This window comes from Acipenser ruthenus, chromosome 47 (genome assembly GCF_902713425.1).
Source record: "Acipenser ruthenus chromosome 47, fAciRut3.2 maternal haplotype, whole genome shotgun sequence".
In the NCBI taxonomy this organism is placed as follows: domain Eukaryota; kingdom Metazoa; phylum Chordata; class Actinopteri; order Acipenseriformes; family Acipenseridae; genus Acipenser; species Acipenser ruthenus.
Window position 1 is genome coordinate 6,060,803 of NC_081235.1, and position 25,333 is coordinate 6,086,135.

The 25,333-nt window shown below is 43.9% G+C and overlaps 1 protein-coding gene across 6 annotated transcripts in view; it reads left to right on the top strand.

Annotated features, from left to right (window-relative positions):
• Nucleotides 1-684: 684 nt before the first annotated feature.
• Nucleotides 685-25,333, top strand: part of LOC117401243 (phosphatidylinositol 4-phosphate 5-kinase type-1 gamma-like) — a 33,109-nt gene continuing 8,460 nt past the window's right edge. For 4 of the 6 annotated variants that reach the window (XM_059013843.1, XM_059013839.1, XM_059013842.1 and 1 more), the window contains exons 1-15: nt 685-1,104; nt 14,715-14,746; nt 14,976-15,068; nt 15,585-15,715; nt 16,210-16,327; nt 17,386-17,538; nt 20,230-20,529; nt 21,278-21,483; nt 21,856-21,939; nt 22,028-22,076; nt 22,784-22,868; nt 22,963-23,124; nt 23,592-23,730; nt 24,307-24,339; nt 24,465-24,590. In XM_059013843.1, the coding sequence (XP_058869826.1) occupies nt 978-1,104; nt 14,715-14,746; nt 14,976-15,068; nt 15,585-15,715; nt 16,210-16,327; nt 17,386-17,538; nt 20,230-20,529; nt 21,278-21,483; nt 21,856-21,939; nt 22,028-22,076; nt 22,784-22,868; nt 22,963-23,124; nt 23,592-23,730; nt 24,307-24,339; nt 24,465-24,590 (1,838 nt within the window). In that variant the 5' untranslated portion in view covers nt 685-977. Of the gene's footprint in view, nt 1,105-13,248; nt 13,432-14,714; nt 14,747-14,975; nt 15,069-15,584; nt 15,716-16,209; nt 16,328-17,385; nt 17,539-20,229; nt 20,530-21,277; nt 21,484-21,855; nt 21,940-22,027; nt 22,077-22,783; nt 22,869-22,962; nt 23,125-23,591; nt 23,731-24,306; nt 24,340-24,464; nt 24,591-25,333 lie in introns of those variants that run through there. The other 2 variants (XM_059013844.1, XM_059013840.1) reach the window with 2 other exon arrangements.

Here is a 25,333-nt window from a genome sequence, read left to right on the forward strand (position 1 = left end):
GATTAACTATTGTTGGCACAGGTGTGTTTACAGTCTGGCGTAATGGAAAACTAGCTTGGACTGCCCTCTAGTGGACAATTACAGCATTTTTTTCTTCATCAAGAGGATCACAACGGCGTACACAGCTACGCGAATTTAAAAGTGAAAGACTGGTGCTTTCACTGCCGGTATTTAGCGCCAGTACCACTGTCACTCACCCCCCTTCAATGCTTGCAATTTGAAAGCAAGGACTGGAGTGAGTCAAAACTGACAATTAAAGGAACATTAGGAGGATATTGATGGTCTACATTCTATTTTATAACTGGCGATTGCTGCTACCAATGCAAGGACATTTGATATTGAGGATTTCAGACAGTGACAAATCAATATGTAAGTTTATATCCCCTTAGCTGCAACCACATTGCGCTGTGTGGAAGAATGCAGTATAAGAGTCTGCAGGACCACACTGTCGTTTCAAATTAAGATATCTTCGATTGAAGGTACTCTGCAATGATTCACACAGTTCATATACTGCAATGCATACAATAGAAACGAATGGTTAGTTTGCAAAACCGCAGCAAAGATGTATTTATTTTGAGTCGTGATTTTTGTAAAAAAAAAAAAAAATCGATGTTCACAAATGACGTCACCGTCATGCACCTTCGTTGCACGGTTGCGTCACTGTTGGTCACGCTTACCCAAGAATTCATGACGTAGAGCGCATGGAGTGCGGTGTAAGCGAGGGTCGGAGGACGGACACAAACAGAGGCAGCCGGCTTGCTAGCGCGGCGCTTCTCTGTATAATAAATAAGAAAAAAACACTAGCAGATAAGCGGCTTGCATGCCAGTCCGTTCGTATTCCTCATCATTCATCGCATATCCGTCACCAAATAACAATAATAAAATAGCAAGTGATTTCTTTCTGTTTGTTTGGAGATCATCGTGTTGTTGTATTTCAACGGGGGTCGCTCGCCCTCTTCCTAATCTCGGGATCCCGAATGGAAGCGGCGGCGGCGGAGGGAGCGGCGAGCCCGGCCGAGGCCGGGGAAGCGAGCCCCTCAGCTGGGGCAGTGGCGTTTGATGACACGGAAACCGTTATCTTTGCGATGGACACCTGGGAGACAGGTACGCGCTTTCATAATTACACACATAGGGATTTTACACGCATCACAAATTTCAGATCTTTAGATTGTCGACGCGAGATTATAGATGAAAAACAGCGGGCAGGTTAATACTGTGTGTGTGTGTCTTATCTATCTATCTATCTATCTATCTATCTATCTATCTATCTCGTTGTTAATAATGTTGTGTCATGATATCACGTTGGTAGGTTTAATGGATTAAGTGATCTGCCTGTGCAGCCTATGCGCTTCTGCAAGCCTCACACAGTGGCGAGACTTGTTTTTATAAATCGAGCCCAGTTTAACACAGATAAAAGGCATTGCATTGCCGTAGACTGATATTTCAGTTTGAACGGTCGATTCTGCACCGTTTACACCGGTGTGACCCCAGGCAGCTCTGCTGTGTGTGTTTGGGGTTTGCTGTAGTTTATGTAAGCACTGGCTTTATTGATTCATATACAGAACATACCGCTTCAGGCGTGAGGTGATAGTAGCTGGCGACTCGATGTTTGATGTATTGTAGTGTTTTTATCCCCAGTTTGAAGCAGATTTGATCTGGAGGAAAAATAGATGTTAAAAAAAAAGCATTTTTCTAAATGTATTGATATCCATGTGTCAATACAGACAATTGCATTGTTTTGTATACTAATTAAAAAACAAAAACATGGTGTTGCAAACATATACCCCATACTGTATTTAATCCTGCACTGAACCCAATCTGTAGTATTTTGTATTTCGCTTGCACTCGTATCTAACCCTGATGTATCTATCAACACTGTTATCTGCTCTTGAACTGCCCTGATATCAAATCGCACTGTGTTTTGTATTTGCTCTTATCAGGACTGAAGTCACTGTATTTTGTCTCTTAATTGTACTGTAATTCTTTTTATGTATTTTTGTATTCAACTGTAAGTCGCCCTGAGTAAGGGCATCTGCTAAGAAATAAATAATAATAATAATAATAATAATGTGCTTAATAAAATAAGTGCCTTACTTAAAGTATTCTGTTATTACTCAAGGTTGCATGCATTTGTGTAATTTCCAGACACACGAGTAAGGAAATGCAGCACCCTGGTCATTGCTCATAGATATACTTGATTAAATTGAGATAGTTGCACTTGCTTCACCAGCACAGCTGTCTGAGTTTCCTTGCTTCTCTCATTGTACCCGTCTGTTCATTTATGCTCTTTCCATGCTTCCTGCATGGACATGAAAAGCAATTTGCCCTGCAGGACTACACGGAGTGACTATGCAGTGCTTCCATAGAATATCTGAAAGGATTAGTGCATTTGTGTGGGTGTCGTTTTTGCACAAAGGTGAAGAGACTGAACCTGAGGTGATATTTTAATGCAGATCCACACTTCTCAGCATTCAGCAGCTGCGTGATTGAATTTTGCAATCATGCCATGTAGTTAAGGCTCTGTGTTAACAGGGGCATGGCAATCCATGATATATTGTACTAAAGTTGTGTATCGAGCTAAAGCAGCACAGAGCTCATTGTAGTTCACCAAGAGCTCCTTGAGTGAAGAATAAGTGTTTTTATAGTGACATTAGTGTATCGTTGCACCCCTCTGTGTTATCCAAGTGTGTCTCAGACAAAACAGGACATCCCCTGTTCTATAAACCACTCCAGGGCAGGGCCTTGAAAAAGCTTTTCTATAAATGGGGCCAGTCGGTCAATGCTGGCGTGTATTTGATCTCTGTATAGTACTATATTTGTATGTATTGTTACAGTGTTTGCTTTGAAAAGCCGCTTGAGATGAAACATCCTATTTGTCAGGTTGGTAATGAAACGCAGAAGAGCTGTACCAACACACTTCTAAAAGCAAACAGGCAGCAAGCGTGTAAAGAATTAAACTCACTGCCGATGCAAATTCCTTCAGCTTGCAAGGGGAGCAGAAGTGCTGAGCATTTACACCTCCGAGAGCACAGAGACAGCGAACGCACGACTCTGCTCGTTTGTTAGGGAGAGATAAGTGGATTAAAAAATGGTGCCGTCATGCATTAGTTGGTTGCCTGTGTCGAAGTATACCCGGTTTTGGATGAGGATTCCAGGGATGGAAATAAGACTCCTACTGCATAGCAGTTTCACCCTTTCCAGGTTTTCAAACGCTTGCTTAGCCACAGTGTAAAGGTAACAAGCTCAGGTGTGTCTTCATAGTAAAACCAGGAATGGATCCTGGCAACCCCAAAGTGACAAACCTGCGGTGGTAAAGGGAAACAGGCTGGTTAGAAACATGGTCACCCAGCTCGGCTCGCTTGAACAGTGGAGGTACGGTGTAAGAGGACACTGCTGCTTTAAGTTGTGTGGTTCCTTTTTTCTCTAGTTTGATCTCCTTGAGAACGATGTCCTGTTGCTGGCAGTGACCCAGGGAAGGGGAGTGCTCTGCAGCAAGGAGGCTTCAGACCTGCAGAGCTGCTGCTGCTGCCTGCCTGCATCGTGATCCCTTTATTACTGTAGCAGCTTGAATCAAGCCTGGGGGAGGGCTGCTGTTTATATCTTTTCTAATGCATGTTTTATTTTCTCTTGACTGATACAAACCAATAATACCATTGTCCTCAAAGTTAATAAGAAATGGCATTCCTGATAGGCTTTTGAAAAAAATCCATCAGACACAAACAGAACAATCCACAGGAAATGATTGGGAATCAGTTCCACAAAGCGTAGGTCAGGGAGGGGAATAAGACTAGTATTGCATAGCAGTTTCACCCAGGTTTTAATATGAGCTTGATTAGCACCAGCGTATAGGTAGCTCAGGTGTGCCTTATTCAATTTCATAGTAAAACCAGGAATGGAGCAAACCCATTTAATCTGATGTCTGCAAACGAGTGCACTCAGTTCCAGTGGCTACGTTTGTACGTTTCCAGTAATCACAGGTTGCACACCTGTAGCGTAAACATTGATTGTTAGACACCGCAGATGTGGCACCTAGTTTTAAACAGAAGTCAGATCACGATCAGTTACCTGATTCTCTGGGGGAGATCTCGGGTATGGAGATGGTCTGTCATCAGGAGAGGATTCAGGTAAGCTCGTCTCACTCGTGCCTGTCTTGTACATCTTACCTAAATGTGTGTGTAGCTGAACTTTGTGAACTCTGCTTCCACTACATTCTATCAATGTGTTGTAATGTTGATCCAGACAGCAGGGTCAAAATGTACCCCATCTTATCAATTCCTTGTTCCCACGTCCTCCGGGCTGGCTCAGTAGATAATCATATTCCCACAACTGCAGCTGGGCTCCAGTGTTCATTGTTTAGCCTTTGTTGATCCCTACATGTCTACCTAGCGATTCGTTCTGTTTGTTTTTACCTGCTGTTATCTTCCCTCTCCTCCTGTCCTCTCTCATCTGTCTGTCTCACAAACAGAAACCTGCAGCATAGCAGCACCACTGTCAGCCAGAAAAAAGAAAATGAAAATAACTGAAATCTGCTGTAATTGGGTACTGATCTGTTTCATATCATTTAGTGGCAGTTATAGATTAATTAACTACAGCGTTGGGAGAAACCAGTTAACAGCAACCTAAAAAGTGTGTCATTGTTGTGAGACAGAGTGCTTATATCAGCCCACGACCGTTCAGGGATGTTTGAACAGCTAACCATCTGCGACACCGCCCTGTACACGTTAACTCCTGCTGTCTTCATTTTTAGATTGACTTCTTTGGAAAGCAACAATTAAATTGAAAACAAACAAAAAAAAAAAAACAGAACAATCTCAATTGGCATCCTTTTGTAAATTGAAGTACATGCTGGATGTCTACAAGTTTGTGGAGGAAACAAAACCACAATGAAACGCTCGCTTCGTTGTTTGTTTGTTTGACATTTTTAATTCTTCCTCATCTGAACAGAAACGAGAAGTCGTGATACTGTAGCTTCTTTTTTTTTTTTTTTTTTTAAGTGTACAAGAACAGCAGTACCGAGAACTGAACATTTCTAAAGAAACTGAAAATGCAAGAATATCCAGCTCAGAAGTGAAGGCTTTTATCTTTGTGTGTTTTGAACGGTAGGGCATATCCCAGTACACAGTTTAACAAGCCCATGATGCTGCAGTATAAAAGAGCTTGTGCAGAACTGAGTGGCTGGCGATCCCATCACAAGGACCTCATCTGCTGGGAGCTGATTCCTTTGTGTCAACAGCAACATGTTTGGTCTGTTTCCCAGCTGCTCCCCCCTCCCATTCCATTGTAAAATGCTGCACTCTTCAACTGCCTTGTGACCTCTTGGCAAGCATTCACCTTTAACCCCGGGCGGTTGCTGCTTGCCCTCCACAGTGGGCCCTGGTTCAAGTCTGGTCAAGCCAGTGTAAGAGTTTTGAGTCTACTGCATGTGGTCTCAGCCTCGTTTCCATCGGACTTCCTCGGAGCGAGCCCTGGAATGAATTCCAATGAACAGATTGCAAGAGCCCCCCTCCGGAAGTGCCTCGCCTTTCTGACCCCTCCGTGTGTCCCTGTGTGTCGAGCCGGAGGTGTCGCTGTCTCCCTCGCTTGGCTGTTTGCAATCCGAGGCTCTTTGCCTTTGTGTGGGTGCCTCTCTGCTGCTGCCTTAGTCCTGACAGATAATTGACACACGTGTCGTAAAAAGGCTTAAGTTAATTTAGGTCGAGTGACGTCAGAACAAGATTCCTCGTCTCCTGGCTATTAATCTTTAATCGACTAGGCTGGGAGGCAACCTGAGCAAAATCCCCCCCTCCCTCCTTCCACTCCAGTTTCACATGTCTTGAGGTTTTCTTTAATGTTTTTAAATAGAAATGAAAAAGCAGGTTCTAGACAGCACACTGTGTGTTTACCTCCAGGGCCCTGGATTTGACTCATGCAATTCATCATTCTCAATACTGTATTCATTAGCAAGGGTGTTTCGTGGCTCGAGTCCTCGAACAGGGTGTCTTAAGTTTAAATCTGGACCTGATTCCAGCTCAGTTTTTGGTGCCCTAAAACAATAAGTTGCATCCCACTATTGTATACTCGTCGGTGCTACAGTGTGAGGACGATTGCTTTGCTCTGCCTCGTTGCATTGAGTTTGGTCTGGCTCGAGTGATCTCAGTGGCTTCTGATGTATCGATTGTATTTACAGGATACACATGTACACACACACAGACACACACTGCAATCTGATCTCTTTAGTTCCTCTTTAGGTGAGCGAAAAACAAGGCTTTTTTCTCTGTTTTGATGCTTTGTCTTTGCTGTTTTACTTAAGTATATTAAATCCTTCAATCTGTTTTGGTCCCTAGTTGAGTGGCCAACAGCTGCTTGTGTGTGTGTGTGTAGAGATTATAGAACCATTTACAAAGATGAAGCACAGTGCATTTGGTATTGTGTGTATCCTTTTAGATTTAATGTGTTTTATCTTTAAATGTTTCTATTAGTGTGCGCTGGATTGACAGCAGTCCAGATATATTTGTCCACGATACATGAATAGCACATGTGATCAAGCAAGCTTCCTTTATTTACCCTGCTAATGGAGGCAATACCCTTTCTTTAAAAGGGATGACGGGCCGTTCAGTCTCCATGCCTCAAGCCTGCCCTGGACTGGAGGGAGCACCCTTTCTCTTAGGGGAAAGAGCAGTTCAGTCTCCATGCCTCAAGCCTGCCCTGGACTGGAGGGAGCACCCTTTCTCTTAGGGGGTGAGGGAGAGAGCAGTTCAGTCTCCATGCCTCAAGCCTGCCCTGGACTGGAGGGAGCACCCTTTCTCTTAGGGGAAAGAGCAGTTCAGTCTCCATGCCTCAAGCCTGCCCTGGATTGGAGGGAGCACCCTTTCTCTTAGGGGGTGAGGGAGAGAGCAGTTCAGTCTCCATGCCTCAAGCCTGCCCTGGACTGGAGGGAGCACCCTTTCTCTTAAGGGGATGAGGGAGGGAGCAGTTCAGTCCCCTCACACCTTTTCTTTGACCTCAAAGAAAGACTAACCTGCACTTTCAGATGGAAACCCTGAAAATGTGTCCTTTTTTGTCGGAGCAGTTTCTGCTGCAGTGTGTCTTAAAACAATGGTATTGCACTGAGGGCATGCTCAGAAATGAAAAAGCAACATTTAAATAAAGCCTAGCATGCACTCCTAATAAGAAAACCACGTGTTTCATATTGCTGTAGGACTCGTTGAGTTGACATCACAGGGTGGCATGGGTAGAAGTGACGTTGCTGTCACGCAGCCAAACCTCTAGAGTTTACATCCGCCTTACTGGAAATGTCAGGGCTGTAGTTCTGCAGGAAATGTAGCTTTAAAAGCCAAGCTGTTTTCTTCTCCTTTATACCACAGAACCTGTTAAAGACAGCATGGCCGTGGCTTCCATTCTCCCCATGGTGCCACTTTTCATTAGCAGCCGATACTCAAGAACACAGGGTCGTAAGTAACTATGGCTCCCGACTACAGCATTATAAAGGGGAAGCACTATACTAGTAATAATAATAGCTGTGAACCCCAGTGCTGGATGGCCACTCATTTAGACATACAAGTATTTAAATGCATTTGAAAAGTCCATGTGATTTTTCTGACAAGAGGCTGTGTGGTCCAGTGGTTAAAGAAACGGGCTTGTAACCAGGAGGTCCCCGGTTCAAATCCCACCTCAGCCACTGACTCATTGCGTGACCCTGAGCAAGTCACTTAACCTCCTTGTGCTCCGTCTTTCGGGTGAGACGTAGTTGTAAGTGACTCTGCAGCTGATGCATAGTTCACACACCCTAGACTCTGTAAGTCGCCTTGGATAAAGGCGTCTGCTAAATAAACAAATAATAATACTATGAAGTAATTGTTGCTGTTGCAACAAAGTGGATGGTGGTGGCATGTCATTGTTTGGTCTTGATCTGCATGTATTATTCATCCTATAGCTTGGGGAAGGTTATGAATCCAACGTTTAAATAAATAATAAGAAGAATCTAAAGTAAAAGCAAGCGTGTTGTGTCAGTTTGGAACTGCCAGAAACTCATGACCTTTTTAAAAAGTTAAGGGCGTGCATTTCCTGGTAGCCACAGACTGGGGCGCATACAAGCATATACAGTATAGTACGTTATAATACACAGCATATAAAACTACATATAATTAGAAGGTGTTTTGAAAGCGAGGAGGAAACTGTCCATTTGGATGACCTGATCCAGCCTTCGGTACATTTCAAACCCTGTTTCGTGCACCTCATTGCAACAATAAGAAAGTTAAGATCTTTTTATTTTGTGTGTTATGCCTTGTGCCTTGAAGGGTTACCAGCGTCGGTATGCGATGTGCCTGCTTTTCAGAGTTTATTTCAAAGATCTGTTTTTTGCTTCATACAAATATGCCCTTATATGTACAGTGCAGTACATTTCTGAACAAAGAAAACAACAAAAACGTTTCCATCCCAAGTATGAGCGAGAGCATAACATCGCTGCCCTCGGAGGGTGAAGCTGTTTTTAGCTCCCAGCCTGAAGGGACTGGCTGCTGTAACCTGCTGAGGCAGGAAGGTCCCAAGCCTGGGCTGAACCAAGGACCGTGTGGGTTGTCCTGGAAGGTAAACCCACCTGCACGCTGCAGCAATGGGAGAAGCCTACAGCCAGTCAAGACTTAACGGATGCTACCATGGGTCATACATAGGGGGGTGCTGTTGCCTACACCTGTATAGCTACTGTATATACCTGAGTAGAAATGCATATAAATCCCACTATTAATGCTTTGGAGTAAAAAAACATTCACTGCAAAGCAAGGGAATGCCAGGGAGTAGGCTAATGCAATGGTTCATAAATAGGTATTGCTGTACAGGGATGGGAATACTGTAAGACTCCCATTGCATAGCAGGTTGATCCAGTCCTTTTTCCATTCCTGCAAAGTCTTGTTGCTTAATTTACCCTGTGTCTCTAGGGCTGCTCCCATCCTCGTGGTTCTTTTTAGGAAGTTTCTGTGTTTGCAGTAGGTAGGTGTGATGATTCTAGAGGGTGAGGATTGTGTTGTGTGATTACAAGGGGAGGTAGGGCGGTGTTGTTATTAGTCACCTAGCATCTTTTTAATACGGCATTGACCCATATAAAATCAGAGCTGGAAATAAGACTCCTATTGCATAACGCTTTCACCCATTCCAGCTGTACACATGAGCTTTAGCAGCCCCAGTGTATAGATAACAAGTTCAGTCTAAACTCCTAGCAAAACCAGGAATGGATCAGGCAGCTATGCAATGGGAGTCTCAAAGAATGATCAGAAACACAAATAATAAAACCTTAATTATGTGAGGTGGAACAGACTGGGGGAGCACAGATTGCTTTCTGGGTGAAGCGATTTGAATGAGCCGTCTCGTAATCATCTGATTCCTGGATGAACGGGAGCCCAAAGAGACGCTGAGCTAATCTGCGCCCTCGTTCCCATGTGACTGGTCGTTCTCAAGCTCTGTGGACTGAAACGCTCTCTGTTTTTATAACCCTTCTGATCCCAGGATGCTTGATTATAGAGTCCTTAAGTCACCCTGTGCCTTCAACTAGTCCTTTTAAATATCTTGCAGTGGTAAGTAACCTAAACTTAATGACCAAGGTGTGATTTTAACTTAAATTATATAATCGTATAATTATATAGTATCTCCACATTTACAAGTTTAAGCCCTAGAATGTCTTTGGGTGCCTGATCTGATCTCCCACTGCTATATCCTATGAGCATCCTCATTCATTACAGGGATGGAAATAAGACTCCCATTGCATAGCAGTTTGATCCATTCCTGGTTTCACTATGAGTCACACCTGCGCTTCTTACCTAGACACTGGCGCTAATCATGCTTGAAGTAAAACCTGGAATGGTGCTATGCAATAGGAGTCTAATTTCCATCCCTGCATTATACTATCTAAAAGGGTTAGATATATGCCATCAGGTAATGCATTTCCAATAGAAATAAATGCATGACAAAATGTCAATGCTTAGATGTAGGATAGAGCTCCCAGTGCTACAGATCTGCAGGTGTAAGAGCAACGAAGGCAGTGCCGGAAGTTCCCAGGGGAACTGCTGGAAATAGCAAGCAGAAGCTGCCAGCTTCCATAGCTGACCCATGAGAAACTTGAAAAGAAATATTTGGTTGCTGCTCTTTGTCCTACAGTAGTTGCTTATGTTCTTGTTTATTTGATCCAGTGTTCGTTTCTGTTGCCGTGTAAGATGAACAGTGCTGGGGACCCATAACTGCACTTCAAAATCCTTTTAGATGTGTATCCAAAATGCAAGGAGGTGATACTGTGCTGTAGCCTCCCACGCTGTGCATCTGTATGCATACCAGCTAGGACTTTACAGCTGTGAAGTGGGACACAGCTGGATTAGGATTCATAGTGCATTGTGACTTCTGTTTACAGACCTCTCGAATTTGTACTGTTTCTTGCTGTACTCCTATATCTGGCACAGGTGTTGCTATACTGTGACCTAAATCCGTGCCTGGTTTGGAGAGCGAGACATGATCACTGTGCAGATATTTCAGGGAATTAATGAATGAAAGCAACTGTGCTGTAGCATGCACAGTCAGCCATTTCAGCTTAAAATAACATTGTCTTTTGCATACAGTAACCTTAGGAAAGCTTTGGTACTGTATTGACAACAATGCATAACAAGGTCAATGCAAATCATAAGGTAGCGAGTTAAATTATATCTAGTGTTTGTAAAAGATCACTTAAAGGGAAGGATTCTGGGAAAAGGTGGTGTTGGAAAATGAATAATTATGATGTTCAAGCTTTTCGACATGACTAAAGAGCGATGCCCTCGGTTCAAGCGGAAGGCTCCTGTTTCCGGTACTGTACGTTTTTAAGCTGCAAGTTGATCCATGGCCTGCTTTCTGTTTGGGGATGACTCTGCTTTTCTGTGTCTCTTGTTATGTGAAAGAACACATGTAAGCAAGCTCCTGTACTCGTTTCACAGCCTGTCTTGTATTCAGCTGTTTGCTGGTCTATATGCAGGACTTTTGTTCGATTTGATCAAATTTGACAGGAGGGGGTTAAGTGCGATCAGTGGGAACACGGTGAGATTAATCAACACAAAGGGGTCTGTTTTCAATCATCTAAACAGTGGCATATCGTAATACCACTGCTCTAAAATGTACATGGATGCATATTTATATTGTGATAGAGGGATCTCTCATTTGAATGGCGATACAAGACTCACTGTAGTTCTTGAGTGAAGAATAAGTGTGTTTTTAATAGTTTTTACATTTAACTTGTGTCTTAACAGTCAATTTAATCTTCTGCGTCATACACGTAGCCATCAGGACCATTACATATATATCATGATTCATATCATGCCATGACCTGCACATTACAATATGTATCATGTCCTGACATTAGTGTATCGTTGCACCCCTAGTAGTTGGTTCTGCCACTGATTAGATCATTACAAATAGACTCCATAGTTCTGGTTTCAATAGCGATGCTGGTATAAAGGACTGGTATAGCACATTAGACTGTTAGCTGGCTATCCTGGTTTCCCTACTCTGAAGAAACAGGCAACAGGAGAATGAGTGTCTGTGCCAGGGATGGAAGTAAGACTCGCATCGCATAGCAGTTTGATCCATTCCTGCAAAGTCTTATCGTTTAGCAAGACACACCTGAGCTTGTTCCCTAATCCACACTGTGGCTAATCAAGCTCGCAGTAAAACCTGGAATGGGTGAAAGTGCTATGCAGTAGGAGTCTCATTTCCATTGGGATGTTGTGCACTGTGGTTGAACACTAAGCTACGGTGCTGTGTCCCAGCAGTGTATGAACACCCTAATGTAGTATTCATCGCCCCAGGAGAATGACTCTGTACGAGACCGTGTGCCTGATGAAATGAGCAGGCCGAGGGAGGAGATTGATTTTTGGCAAGCACTGGAAGCAAAAATATGCCCCCCACCAACAAAACATCCGTCCACTAAAGAAGCGACTATTTCTATCACGCAGCATCCCACACTTTCAGTGCATGCACCAGCTTTCAGCTTTGTTGGTGTCATTTTTAGTCATTTTTTTTCCTCCTGTCTCCTGTCTGATGTGTTTTCATTAAAAAAAAAAGGCTGGAGTAGGTGAAAGTGGAGCGGCTGTCTGCTGAGAGAGAGACGACTGTGTTACTGTGGAGCTGGTCTCATGCAGAGCCTCGTGGATCTGTGTGTGTGTGTGTCTCTCTCTCTCTCTCTCCTCTTGCCACACTATATCTATCCTATCTATCTACATTTGTCTCTCCTGTATTTATTAGTTTATTTCTCATTTATATCTATAGATCTCTCCCATCTTTTTCCTTCTCTCTCTCTCTCTCTCTCTCTCTCTGTGCTAGAGCTACACCATGTATCTGTCTGTCTATCTGTACATTTATGTTGTATTTTCATTAGTTTATTTCCCCTTTTATCTATAGATTTCTGATGCTTTTTTCCATTTCTCTCTCTCTTTCTATCTCTCTCTCTCTATCTCTCTGGTTCAGTCTTTGTCTTCCTCTAGTATTCCCCCCTGCCTCCCTCCCTCTCTCTCCTCCTCTCTCTTCCACACACTTTTCCTGCGAGTTTATTGAATTGGCAAGATTCTCGGCAGTGATAACAATTACCATTATTGATGTAACAATCTCAGTTTTCAGTTCAGTTTCCTGTAGACAACGTAATGCCTGGTTTTTCCCAGTGGGCCATAAATGAACTAACGTCTCTGTGAATGTTAAGGTTTGAGTAGCATTGACATACAGTTTAATGCACAGGGAAGTTACAGGAATCGCATTTACAGGAGGTTGCAATGGGGCTGCCAAGATGGAAATGATCAGGGAGATGCAGCTTTCATATAGTGCAGAATAGAGAATACTGTACATGACAGGGGGTTCCAGTTACGTAACAGATCAATCTGCTCGGTTAAGCAAAAGTGTGCACTACATATGGCAGGTCTTGACCCAAACCCCTGTACACAAGTCTATATATTCCGTCACGGTGTACAGTGCGTCATATTTCAGAACACAGTAACAGCCTCTTAAAATGAACATGCATTAGATTTACATAGCATCTGGAGTGCACTTGACCGAGACATGCCACCCTGTCCTGTCTGCCTGGCATCAGCCCCACCCCCTGTCCTTGTTGCTACCCACGCTGGAGCCTTCTGTAGCAGGCATGTGGCCCCTGATTGGTTGCTGGAGTCTGTTCAGTGCAGCTGATTGGCTCGGAGTGCCTGCTGTTTAGCCTGTGCTGCATGAAGGCTGGTGCTGCTCACAGGGATTAGATACTGAATCCAATTCAGGCTTCCTTTTCAGGACGGATTCACTCACGCCAGGAGAGCGCTGGGACAGTGGCAGCACTTACAGTCGCAGGCTCTCTGTTGCTTGATAGTTGTGTTATTTTTTTATTGTCCTTTTGTAATCTTTTCGGTTTATCAATGAGATTTTATGAGGTGAACCCTGAATTTGATACTATGTCGTTCTGTACAGGTGGGTGAAATCAATGAATGCAGTTTTTTTTTGTGTACTTTATGTTTTTGTATCATTTTATTTATTTTAAATAGTGAGTACAATTTTAATTGGAGTGTTCTAAATGTATCTGCTAAAAGGAAAGCATTGTTTATGTTTGATTTCATTGTATTTTTTTTGTTGGTTTTTGAAGTTTGGTGTATATCGTGGAAGTGTCTGTGCCGTTGACAAATATCACACTTCTTTTTTAAAAAATTAATATATCTAGAGATCCTCATTCCTATTAGAGAACTGCTTAACTAACTGTGTCACCACTTATGACCTGCACAGGCCAATAGTGCAAAGAACAACCAAGCCAGGGATAGAAATACGACTCCTATTGCACAGCAGTTTCACCCATTCCAGGTTTTATTATGAGCTTGATTAGTCACAGTGTAAATGTACTGTAACAAGATCAGGTGCGTCTTATTGAATCCACAGTAAAACATGGAATGGATCAAACTGATATGCAGTGGGAGTCTTTATTCCCATCCCTGCAAGCAGGCATGCATTAATGAGATCAATGTTAAACTAGCTTGCATCATAATACCAGAGTTTGTATCGTGTTTTAAGTACGAAACTCAGTTCATGTTAAAGCTTTCTGACCAGACCCTCCGGTGAGATCACGTTCAGTGTCTCTCCTAACAGTGTGTCTCTTAGTCCTTGACCTCTCTGTGTATTTATGGTAAGTAGCTCTTTTGCACTGTTGGGTGCAATGCTGCTTTGCCTTCTTCTGAACAGCCCTGTGTTGTAAACCCCACTGTGCCTCGATTTCTGCACTGCTGTAATAGCGCTGTCTCGTTGGGGGACGGAGTCTCTTGCACCTCGGTTGTATTTGCATTTTCTCACCCAAGGTGGAATTTCATTATCGCCTTCACAGTCTCCCGTCGCATTCCTGCAGCACCGTTCTCTCTCTCCAGGGGCTCGCTGCTCCAGCTCTGCGTCGGGTCTGTGGGAAGCAGATGGGCTTGTGTGTGCAAGGATGGAAATACGACTCTGGTTGAATAGCATTTTCACCCATTCCAGGTTTTAATATGTGCTCGATTAGCCACAGTGCATAGACACTGTAAGAAGCTCAGGCGTGTCTTATTAAACTTGTAGTGAAACCAGGAATGCAATGGATCTTACATCCACCCCTGCGCTACATACTGTAGAAGTGGAGGATTTGATAGCTTTGACTTGTAATGCACAATAGCCAAGTGGCTACACAACTCTGATCAGAGCAAGACTAGATAACTCGGTTCTGTTTGTTCTTTCTTTTACAGACGCTGCTGGTAAAAAGGTGTTCATTACCGAGGTAAGAGAGCTCCTGAACAGCATGTTATCGAACCCCCGCTGTGAAGACTTTCAGTTACAAACTGTTTACTGACTTCTATTTTTCCATCACTGCTGCATTATGTGTTTGTTGTTCCCTTGTCAAATGCTCCGTAGTGCTGAGCTCAGAAACACTAAAAGAAACTTCATGAATTCAGTGACAAAGTGAAAATTCCAATCTCTCCTTTTTCCTTTTTCCGTTCTTTCTCCAGATGTCGTCCTCTTCGGGTCAGCTGGGGTCAGCCCCCGGGAAGAAGATCGGCCATCGCGGAGTGGACGCGTCGGGAGAGACCACCTACAAAAAGGTAAAAAACAAACGAACAAAAGCAAATAAGCACAGGCACATGCACGCTACCACTGGAAGAGCCTCCCTCCACGAGCAGAAGGTGGTATGCCCTGATGCTCCATAATGAAAGCTTACCATGATAACTATGAACTCTAGGTTTGCGGTTTATCAAGCTTGCACTGTGCATTTATTTATGTAACCTGGTAACAGCCCATTATAACCGCTGAGGTCATTTTTCACTGGTATCCCAAGTGGAAGTTGTCATGCTTTCCTACACTTCCTGTGCTTTTGCCTTGTTAAATCTATTGACTTGCCAGATCTACATTTCTGTGTATCACCTGCCTGTTGTAAGATCTTTGTCCTGAATACTGTAACCCTTCAGTAAAGAAACTATAGCGTGTCTCTCTCTCTCCCTCTCTCCCTCTCTCTCTCTCTCCCTCTCTCGCTCTCTCTCTCGCTCTCTCTCTTGCTCTCTCTCTCGCTCTCACTCTCACTCTCTCTCTCTCTCTCTCTCTCTCTCTCTCTCTCTCTCCAGACCACCTCCTCTGCTCTCAAAGGAGCCATTCAGCTGGGGATTGGCTACACTGTGGGGAACCTCAGCTCCAAACCAGAGAGAGATGTGCTCATGCAGGACTTCTATGTTGTCGAAAGCATTTTCTTTCCCAGGTAACTGTAGTATTATTATTATTATTATTATTATTGTACACCTTCACTAGCCCTGCACCTAGTCCTGGGTTTCAAAACCACCCTCAATTAACTTTTAAATGTAATTGTTCCTCCACTATAACTGCATGAACAATTCTGAACTCAAGTGAGACGTCACGCTGTGTTAAGTGTGATCATTTCAGAGTAGGTTTAGCAGGAGCCTTATTGTTCAGACTCCTGCCACCTGGTCATTTCAATAACATGCTGTACCTAAACAAGGGGAGTTCTGAAACCCAGGACTGGACGCGGTACTGCTGTGCATTTCTGACTCCTGATCTAGTGATCTAGCACACTTAATGAATTCTCCATTCGTTCAGATGGCATGTGTGTTCAGTGATGTTACGAAACTAAAGAATAACAAAATTCCGAAATGCATACTGTACAGAGACCAGCGCAACACATGCAGCTCCTGGTCTGCCTGTAATGCGTCTCCTCTCCTTTCCTCTCCTCCCCAGCGAGGGCAGCAATCTGACGCCAGCGCATCACTTCCCAGACTTCCGCTTCAAGACCTACGCTCCCGTCGCCTTCCGCTACTTCAGAGAGCTGTTCGGCATCCGGCCCGACGACTACCTGGTAACGAGACTCCTCGCCCCTCTGTGATGAGTGCAGTGAATGCAGCATGTGGGACTACGCTGGCACCTGATGGAAAAACAAAGCAAACTAGGATTGTGATCACGCACTACGCAGGAAAAAAAAAACCAAACATTACAGAATGCTTATGGACTCCTCAGTCCAAGCGTGTAATAGACCCTGCAGTGAAATTCATCATCCGTCTTCCACGTCGCCTGGACTGGAGACATTTCACTGTTTTGCCTTGTTTTATTTTGAATTTTTCAAGCAGCCAATATACATTATCCCCTAGAGCCAGTTGAGTTTTTTTCTAATTATTTTTTTTCAGCTATCTCAATCTATCTTTCTTGGTAGATAGATATATTTTTTGGTGTCAGTGTTTCATACCCCTCACTTCTCTGTACATCTCACGGAGAAATTACAAAAAAAAGATACATTAACTACACACAAGGGAGTGTGGATGTTACCCCATTTTCAATATTGATCTAGAACGAACAGTAACACCCCTAAGCACTAAACAGTAATTCCAAACTCCTATTCAAACTATTCACATGACCGCTTCAGGTGGAGATTTTTGCGTAATGCTTTCCTAATGAAGCTCGGAGCTGAAAACAGCTGGATTGTACTTTTGGGATTTAAATTAGTTCAATTTGTTTACACTTGAAGTTTTCAATCTTGGATGCAGCTGGTGTCTTTTTGTGTTTTGTATTTGTAACTGTGTGTGTGTGTGTGTGTGTGTGTGTGTGCATGTGTGTGTGTGTGTATATAAACAGTGGACAGTATCTAAAGCAGAATCTCAGAGGTAGGAATGATGGAAATATATCTTGTTGCTTAATTACGAGATAAATGTATGGAAATAAGACTCCTATTGCATAGCAGTTTCACCCATTCCAGGTTGTACTATGAGCTTGATTAGCCAGTTAACTGTTAACAAGCTCAGGTGTGTTCTATTAGTAAAACCAGGAACGGATCAAACTGTTATGCAACGGGAGTCGTCTTCTCATCCCTGGTGTAAGTGCATGATATAATAAAGACTGCTGTTGCCGGTTCCTCCCCCCCAGTATTCTCTGTGCAACGAGCCCCTGATCGAGCTGTCGAACCCGGGCGCCAGCGGCTCCCTGTTCTACCTCACCAGGGACGACGAGTTCATCATCAAGACCGTGATGCACAAGGAGGCGGAGTTTCTGCAGAAGCTGCTCCCCGGATACTACATGGTGAGTGGGCCTGCCGTTCTACTGACTGGAGCACCTGGGGATCGGGCTGGGGTAGTGTACATCCGTGCAGGGGACGGATATTACAATGTACAGACAAACGCTGCTTGAAATGTATTCGGTGGAAGAAAAAAAAAAAGATCATTCGTTCATATGAAAGACATCATGCAAAGAAGGTCGACGCAGTGGTAAATCTTGAGGTTGTAGGTCTTCTGTTTGATTGCTTAATTGATAGCTTATTAAGCATTGGTTTTAGCATTGACCTGATTGCTGGTGCTGTGCTGATCATTTTAGTAACCCGTTTTAGTGATGCATGACTAGGTGCAGGGCATGGGGATCACACACACGTATATAGATAGATAGATAGCCTCTTCGGTCACAATTTTTTTTTTTTATTGAATTTTTTGAAATTTGAAAACCAGTTTGTGTGAACTTAATGGAGTTTGAGAAGTTGCCCTGCCAAAAAAGAACATATATGATAAAATAGATAGCAAACTTAACATGGTACAATTTGTGCACACAGTCACTGAAGGCGATTTTATATAAGTACGTTTTATAGAAGTGTTATAAGGAATATCTTTTTAAATTCACAACACAGAAGATAGATGATGGACAACAAACCAGTCTCGGTGTCGCTGGTGCCTTTCCCCCTGTTTCACATGTCCCTGAACAGGTCATTCTAATTGCCTTGACTAAATGAGCCAATTGGTCATACACAGTCCAGCAACTTCTCCCTGTAATTTGATTAATCTACGTGCCTTTTGAGAAGGCTGGCTTATGATATCATGCACGCGGGGGGGGGGACGACACAGGGGGGATTATATAACCAACGCTGCCCAGGGCATGCCGAGCAGGGGAACAAACAAAGAAACATGTGTTAGGATTTTGCTGTGGTTGCTTCTGTTTGTTCCAGATTAACCCTGGGTTTGTTCCTTGCACAGTAGTCTCAGAGATGACATTGAGTGCAGTGTGTTTCTCTCTCTCTCTCTCTCTCTCTCTCTCTCTCTCTACGAAGCGGAAAGCAGCACTTCTCTCTATCACTGTACCTGGACCAAAGAGTAAAGGGTGATGGAAGGTGATAGCAAGTGACACGAGTTCTTGCATCTTGAAAATCTAACTGTGTGGATGCGTGAAGCTGATCATAGGTTGCATGCTAAAAATAAGACGACAACGTGCCCTGTAATATTAATACAGTATTAATAAAAAAATAAATAAACTTAGTGCTTTCAGTTACATATAACCTAGTGGTTGTCTGGAACCCTGAACCACTGAGAGTGATCACAAACGCCATTACATAGTAAAGGAGATTAGAGAGAATTCAAAAACCAGCAAGCGACTCTCTATCCAAGGAGAATCAGGATACTCATCAATCACTAGAAATACTTAATGAAGAAGGAAAGCAATTGATCAACTGAAAACTCATTATTTTCATAATTTAATAAAAGTTTTCAGTTTATCAATTACTTTATTATACAAGACCTTTCTCTGCCTCATTTGGGACCAGCTGTCTGTTTTCAGACCCTTTCAATTCATTGGGATGTACACTGCACTTCAACCAAGTGCATTCTGTCTTGTTTGTTAATACCAGAGCGGATTTATTTGAATGTTTTTAGAGCTTTATTGGCTTGGCTGCATTAATGACGTGCAGAGATTTAATGAACAGCAGGAGTCTTGGCGTTTTTAACACCCCGCTTTCCTTTGTTCTGAAATCTTACCAGACGCCAGCCTTAAGGAACTCTTCCTGAAAACAAGCCACACTTTGTAACTCTGTGCATTCCTCTCTGGTTGCGCTGAAATGAATAATATGGCTCACAGTGCAGTACAGTTCTTATCCCACTGAGTAACAACACTGCACAAACCAACAAAGGGCGAGGGAGAAGGATCGCTTTAATAACATCACTGTGCACGGTGTTGGAAACATGCACGCACCAAGATGTTGTTTCTGCTTCGTTCCTCAATAGGAATGCTTGGGTTTATTTTGTTAATGTCTAAAAAAAACCTTCCTCTTAGTATAAAAATAAAAAGCTGCTGCTTTACTTCTTGTCACGAAGCAAGTCAGGAGATTTTAACTATCTGTAGATTTCCAGGGATTGATCCTCACTAGTACTGAGTTTTACAGCTACTACTGATTGAAGTGTAGTATTTAAATGATCAGGGGTTTGATGTTCAATAAATTGTTCCTCCCTTATAGCTGCGTGAACAACTCCTACTATTAACCCTATAGACTTACTGATGCTGTGATCAGTGCTGGGGGTTCAGAGCACAGTTAGCAGGGGTCTGATTTTTCAAACTCATTTCAAGGGAAGTTCTGAAAACCGGCACTGGTTTCTGGGCCAGTACTGTATGAGCTTCAAGCCCCTGTATTTACAGTAGCTTTGTGAAATTCATGGTAAACCATTTTTTAAACTACTACAAGCTATTACTTTTTTGATCTTTCTGTTTACTCTGTTTCTCTATACAAATATGTTTTATTTTGACTTTTGTATTGTACAGTACTTTTTGAGATCCTTTCTGTAGAAAGGCGCTGTAGAAATAAAATTTAGATTTTTTTAATTTTTTTTTTTATCATCATCATCATCATCATCCTCATTCGCGGTTCTGTGACAGATGAACAGATTTACCGGATTGGCTGTGTGTCTTTTCTGCTAAACCCGCGATTCTGTCTCTCTGCTTCCCTGTGTGTCACACAAACAGAACCTGAACCAGAACCCTCGCACCCTGCTGCCCAAGTTCTACGGGCTGTACTGCATCCAGTCCGGGGGAAAGAACATCCGCATGGTGGTGATGAACAATGTCCTGCCGCGCGTCGTCCGAATGCACCTCAAATACGACCTCAAGGGCTCCACCTACAAGAGACGTGCCTCCAAGAAGGAGCGGGAGAAGTCCAGCCCCACCTTCAAAGACCTGGACTTCATGCAGGAACTGCAAGACGGGCTCATGCTGGACACAGACACCTACAGCGCGCTGGTCAAGACGCTGCAGAGGGACTGCCTGGTAAGCCGTCTTCTACAGGGATGGAAAGAAGACCCCCATTGCATAACGGTTTGGTCCATTCCTGGTTTTGCTATGAGTTTAATCAGACGCACCTGAGCTTGTTACCTATACTCTGTGGCTAATCAAGCTCGTAGTATAACCTGGAACGGTTTAAACTGCAATACAACAGGATTTTTAAGAAGCAGTTATGTTATATTTGTTAAAATAAATACTGAAAGAAACTCAAATGCAGTGGCAAACATTCTGACTAGAAGTCTTTCTCAATGCCTTTCATTTTTTTTTTAAATGGGGGGAAAAAAATACTTGATGGAGGGCAGAGCAAGAAAGTGGGTTGCATGGATGCATGGCTGTGCAGGCAGGCTTAAAGCGCTAGGTAAAATGATATGAAACTTAAGTCAAGCAGATGTTTTCTTTGCTAGTGCTGCCTTCAGTGTACCTTCAGTGTACCGTCTGTTTGAATACCTTGCTGACGTTGCAATACACTGGTACTTTTTTCCTTCTCAATCCGTCTTGCCCTGGGAGTTGAGATTTAACAAACTGATTCCTGCTGTTTTCAATAGTTGGATTGTTTTGGCATGTTGTGATCTCGTTTTTGAACACATGGCGTGTGAGCGCCATACCTTCGCCTATCGACTCCTCCAGTGATTTCCCGGCCCCCGTTTCGTGCTGTTTAAGAGTCTTGATGAGCGCAGCAGTGAGGCTTTGCTCACTGTCACCCTGCTGACTGTCCCTGCTCATCCCCCTGCAGGTGCTGGAGAGCTTTAAGATCATGGACTACAGTCTGCTGCTGGGGGTGCACAACCTGGACCAGGCAGAGAGGGAGAGCCAGAGCGAGGGCTCCCAGGGCACCAGTGACGAGAAGAGGCCCCTGGCGCAGAAAGCGCTCTACTCCACCGCCATGGAGTCTATCCAGGGAGGAGCGGCCAGGGGCGAGTCCATCGACACGGACGACACGTGAGTCACAACGAGCCCCAGTCCGGGTTCCGATCGCATTGGTTCACCTCTCCGTTTTTGAGGTGAAGCACGATTGGTGCAAGAAGGTTCTGCATTCGTGTAGCAAACGCAGCCAGGTATCGAAGCGTGTATCAGATCAATAGTATGTTTAAAAGTTTGGATGCTGGAATCAGCCTAACGCTGAAGCAAGTTGTAGTCTGGTCTTGTCTGAGCTAAGCAGGGTTGGAATGCAGTCTGTCCTCTGTGTCCGAGCTCTCCTCGTGCCCAGCATGCTGGCGATATTAATGGGGCTACTAATTGACTATTAGATGAAGATGAAGCGGGGGATGCCTTTTACCTAAACATACATGCTGTATTCTGTGCTCCATTCAGGATGGGTGGAATCCCTGCAGTGAATGGAAAAGGAGAACAGGTGTTGCTCTACGTAGGAATCATCGATATCCTGCAGTCATACAGGTCAGGCGTTGCCTTAATACCGGCATTCACTTCCAGTCCTGTTTTTAGAACGCTTCTATGTAATCGGCTGTCTTGTCTCACTCCTTAGGTTAATCAAGAAATTGGAGCATACCTGGAAGGCGCTGGTCCACGATGGGGTGAGTTGTTCTGTTTTATTTGAATTTTGAGTCGCTGTAAACTGTGGTTCTGTCTATTTAAAGATTCAAAAAGCACAGTTGAAAAGAAAATCGCATTACAGGCTAAATACAGTTTGCGCTAGTTAAAGGAACCAGAACTTTTTTTTTGTCTTTTAAAAAATAAAAAAAAGCATGTGGTGGTTTTGCTGTCCTCGGGGAATCGTATTTTTGTATCAAGCAGCATCTGAATATTTATTTGAAAAGTCCACAGCATTCTCCTGTAGAAGAAAAACTAAAAAGGTCCGTGCTGTCAAGTGTGGGGGCCAGGGTATCGCTCCCCCCACTCCTGCTGACTGGTACACACAGTCCTGTGATCTCATTCTTTCCATGGTCTTGATCCCTTCATTAATATATTCATAAAGCTCTCACTCTTACTGCTGAAAAAAGCCGAAGCACATTTAAATAAATGTTGTTGGCCTCGGGTGCAAGCTTGACAGGTTTATGCGTAAATAATTATTTTATTACTATGGGCTGTGAGACATTCGGTTGTGAGTGAGGTTATGAGTCACCCTGACGCTCGCTCGCTCTCTCTCTCTCTCTCTCTCTCTCTCTCTCTCTCTCTCTCTCTCTCTCTCTCGCTCTCTCTCTCTCTCTCTCTCCTCTCTCTCGCTCTCTCGTTCTCTCACTCTCACTCTCACTCTCACTCTCACTCTGTGATTGCTTTCCAGGACACAGTATCAGTGCACAGGCCAAGCTTCTACGCAGACAGGTTTTTTAAGTTCATGAGCACCACAGTCTTCAGGAAGAACTCCTGTAAGTACACCCAGGTTGACTTGATTCAAACTCCTCTGCACTGCTCCTCTGACTCTCCCAGCCTCACTGAGCTGTCTGTCCCGGTTCCCTGTAGCGTTGAAGTCTTCTCCCTCCAAGAAAGGGCGGATAGCGCTGACTGTGCCCAGGTACAGCAGCCCGGGGGCAGCGTTCTCTGCCAGCCAGCTCCTCTCCGAGAGAGATGAGAACATCTACGACCTGCGAGGGGTGCGCAGCTTCCCCACGCTGGAGGACGAAGGTACCTGCTGATCTCTGATTGAGGGGGAGGTTACATTTTTAGAGAATGGACTACAGGATGGTTCGTTTTCTCCCTGTAAATGGCCTCAATCATGACCCTCCACATCATTCAGCACACACACACAAGTTGATCCACGGATGGAAATAAGACTCCTATTGCATAACAGTTTCACACATTGCAGGTTTTAAATTACAAGCTTGATTAGCCACAGTGTAGAGGTAACAAGCTCAGGTGTGTCTTATTAAACTCATAGTAGTAAAACCAGGAGTGGGTCCAACTACTATGTAACGGGGGTCTTATTTCAACCCTGTTGTGTAACTGAATGTCTTATTTTGGTGCTCTTTCAAAAACAATTATCAGCTTTTGCAGAATTACGACTATATTGACTTTTGGTTTTTTGCACCGTAACCATGCAAAAGTTACTCACAGTAATCCATGCTTCCAAGAGAGCTCCTCCTCTTCCACAGGTCGCTCAGACCTCCTGCCCTGCACGCCTCCGTCCTTCGAAGAAGCAACGACAGCGTCCATCGCGACGACCCTGTCCTCCACATCTCTGTCCATCCCAGAGCGCTCTCCCTCCGACACTTCAGAGCACCCGCGATACCGGTAATCCCCCTCCCTCTCCAGGGCACAGAGCGACTCACGCATGCATTACATAGCACCCTGTCCACAGCTGTCGACCAATCTACTGTAAACCGCTGTGCAGCTTTGGATAATGCTTCATTTCAAGTGCCAGTAATTGCACATTTAGATATTGTACTGTAATATGTAAGTGCTGCATACGTTTATAGAAATGAGGTACCAGATGTAAAACTAGAATCTGGGTCTGGTTGACAGACTGGAATTTGATCAGTTTAAGCAGGACTATGCAGCAGGTCACTGGCACAAAGTTTCCTCTGCATGCAAAGTTTATAGTTTTAAATGTTAACATCAATAACTTGTTTAAAGGATGCATAGTGATTTGTTTACAGTAACTGTCTCACTCTCTAAATATATTATTTGCACATTTTTTTGTTAATGCATCAGTTAGGGTTGATATTGATATAGAAATGTGATATTCGGGTTTTCAAGATGTTGGATGTTTCTATAGACATCCATCATCATGGTCCACTAGGTGTATGAGGTCCGCTGCCATGCCACTACAAAAAATATATATAAAACTTTTTTTTCTTATATTTTCAGGAGGCACACTTCATCATCCGGGCACGACGGGAGGTAAGGCTGAATTATTTCTTGAAATCTGGGAGTGGGAGGGGTGGAGGCGGAGTTACGGGGCAGCGCTGTCTTGCTGAGTGCCGTGTGGCTCCGCCTTCACCTCGCCTGGGTCTCCGTGTCTGTAGGTCACACGAGGAGGTGCGCCCGCATGAGGACGAGCAGCAGCAGCAGCAGATGATCACGGTGGAGGTGGAGGTGAAGAGACCCGACAGCGAAGTCGCCATCATCCCCGACGCTTCTCCAGAGACCAGGTGCAGCCTTCCACCTTCTGAGACCTTCCCGTCCCTGAATCAGAAGACTCCTATCGCATATACTAGGAGTTTTTAATAAGACGCACCTGAGCTTGTTACCTACACACTGTGGCTCGTAGTAAAACCTGGAATGGGTGAAACTGCTATGCAGTAGGAGTCTTCTTTCCCTCCCTGTGTTTTGAATGCACATGCACTGAAAACACAAAAACTTGCACATCTTCAGCTGTAGCAGCTAGACATATAATGCCACTGTAAGATATTGAAAGAAACCTCATAAGTTCAATGACAGTATAGTATAGTCTAGAAGTCTTTTCAGTGTCTTCAGTGTTATTGCACCAACTGGGTTTCTTTAGTATTTGGTAATTTTAGCACGATTGAGTGATGAAGAAGCATAATGCTCAAGACTCAAGGTGAAGATTGGAAGGACAGTGTGTGCTGTGCAGCATCTGTCCATATGTCACTTCCTGCTGAGCAGCCTCTCCGTATTTTCACACATAGAAATCAGAAGAGGTTTACACTTTCTCACTTGTTCGTACGGTATTTTTAGTACAGTTCATTACAGTTTTTTTAGACTAGGTTAAGTGTCTGTGTGCTGGAGTGGGGTTTGTGAAAGTGAGTGAAAGCCGCCAGTGAAATGTGCCGGACGGAATTGGGTCAGGGGGATGAGAAGAGTGAGAACCACACAGAGACGCACGTGGCTCGGGGTGACAGGAAAGGGGGCGGGGGAGGGGGGAGTGATCAGC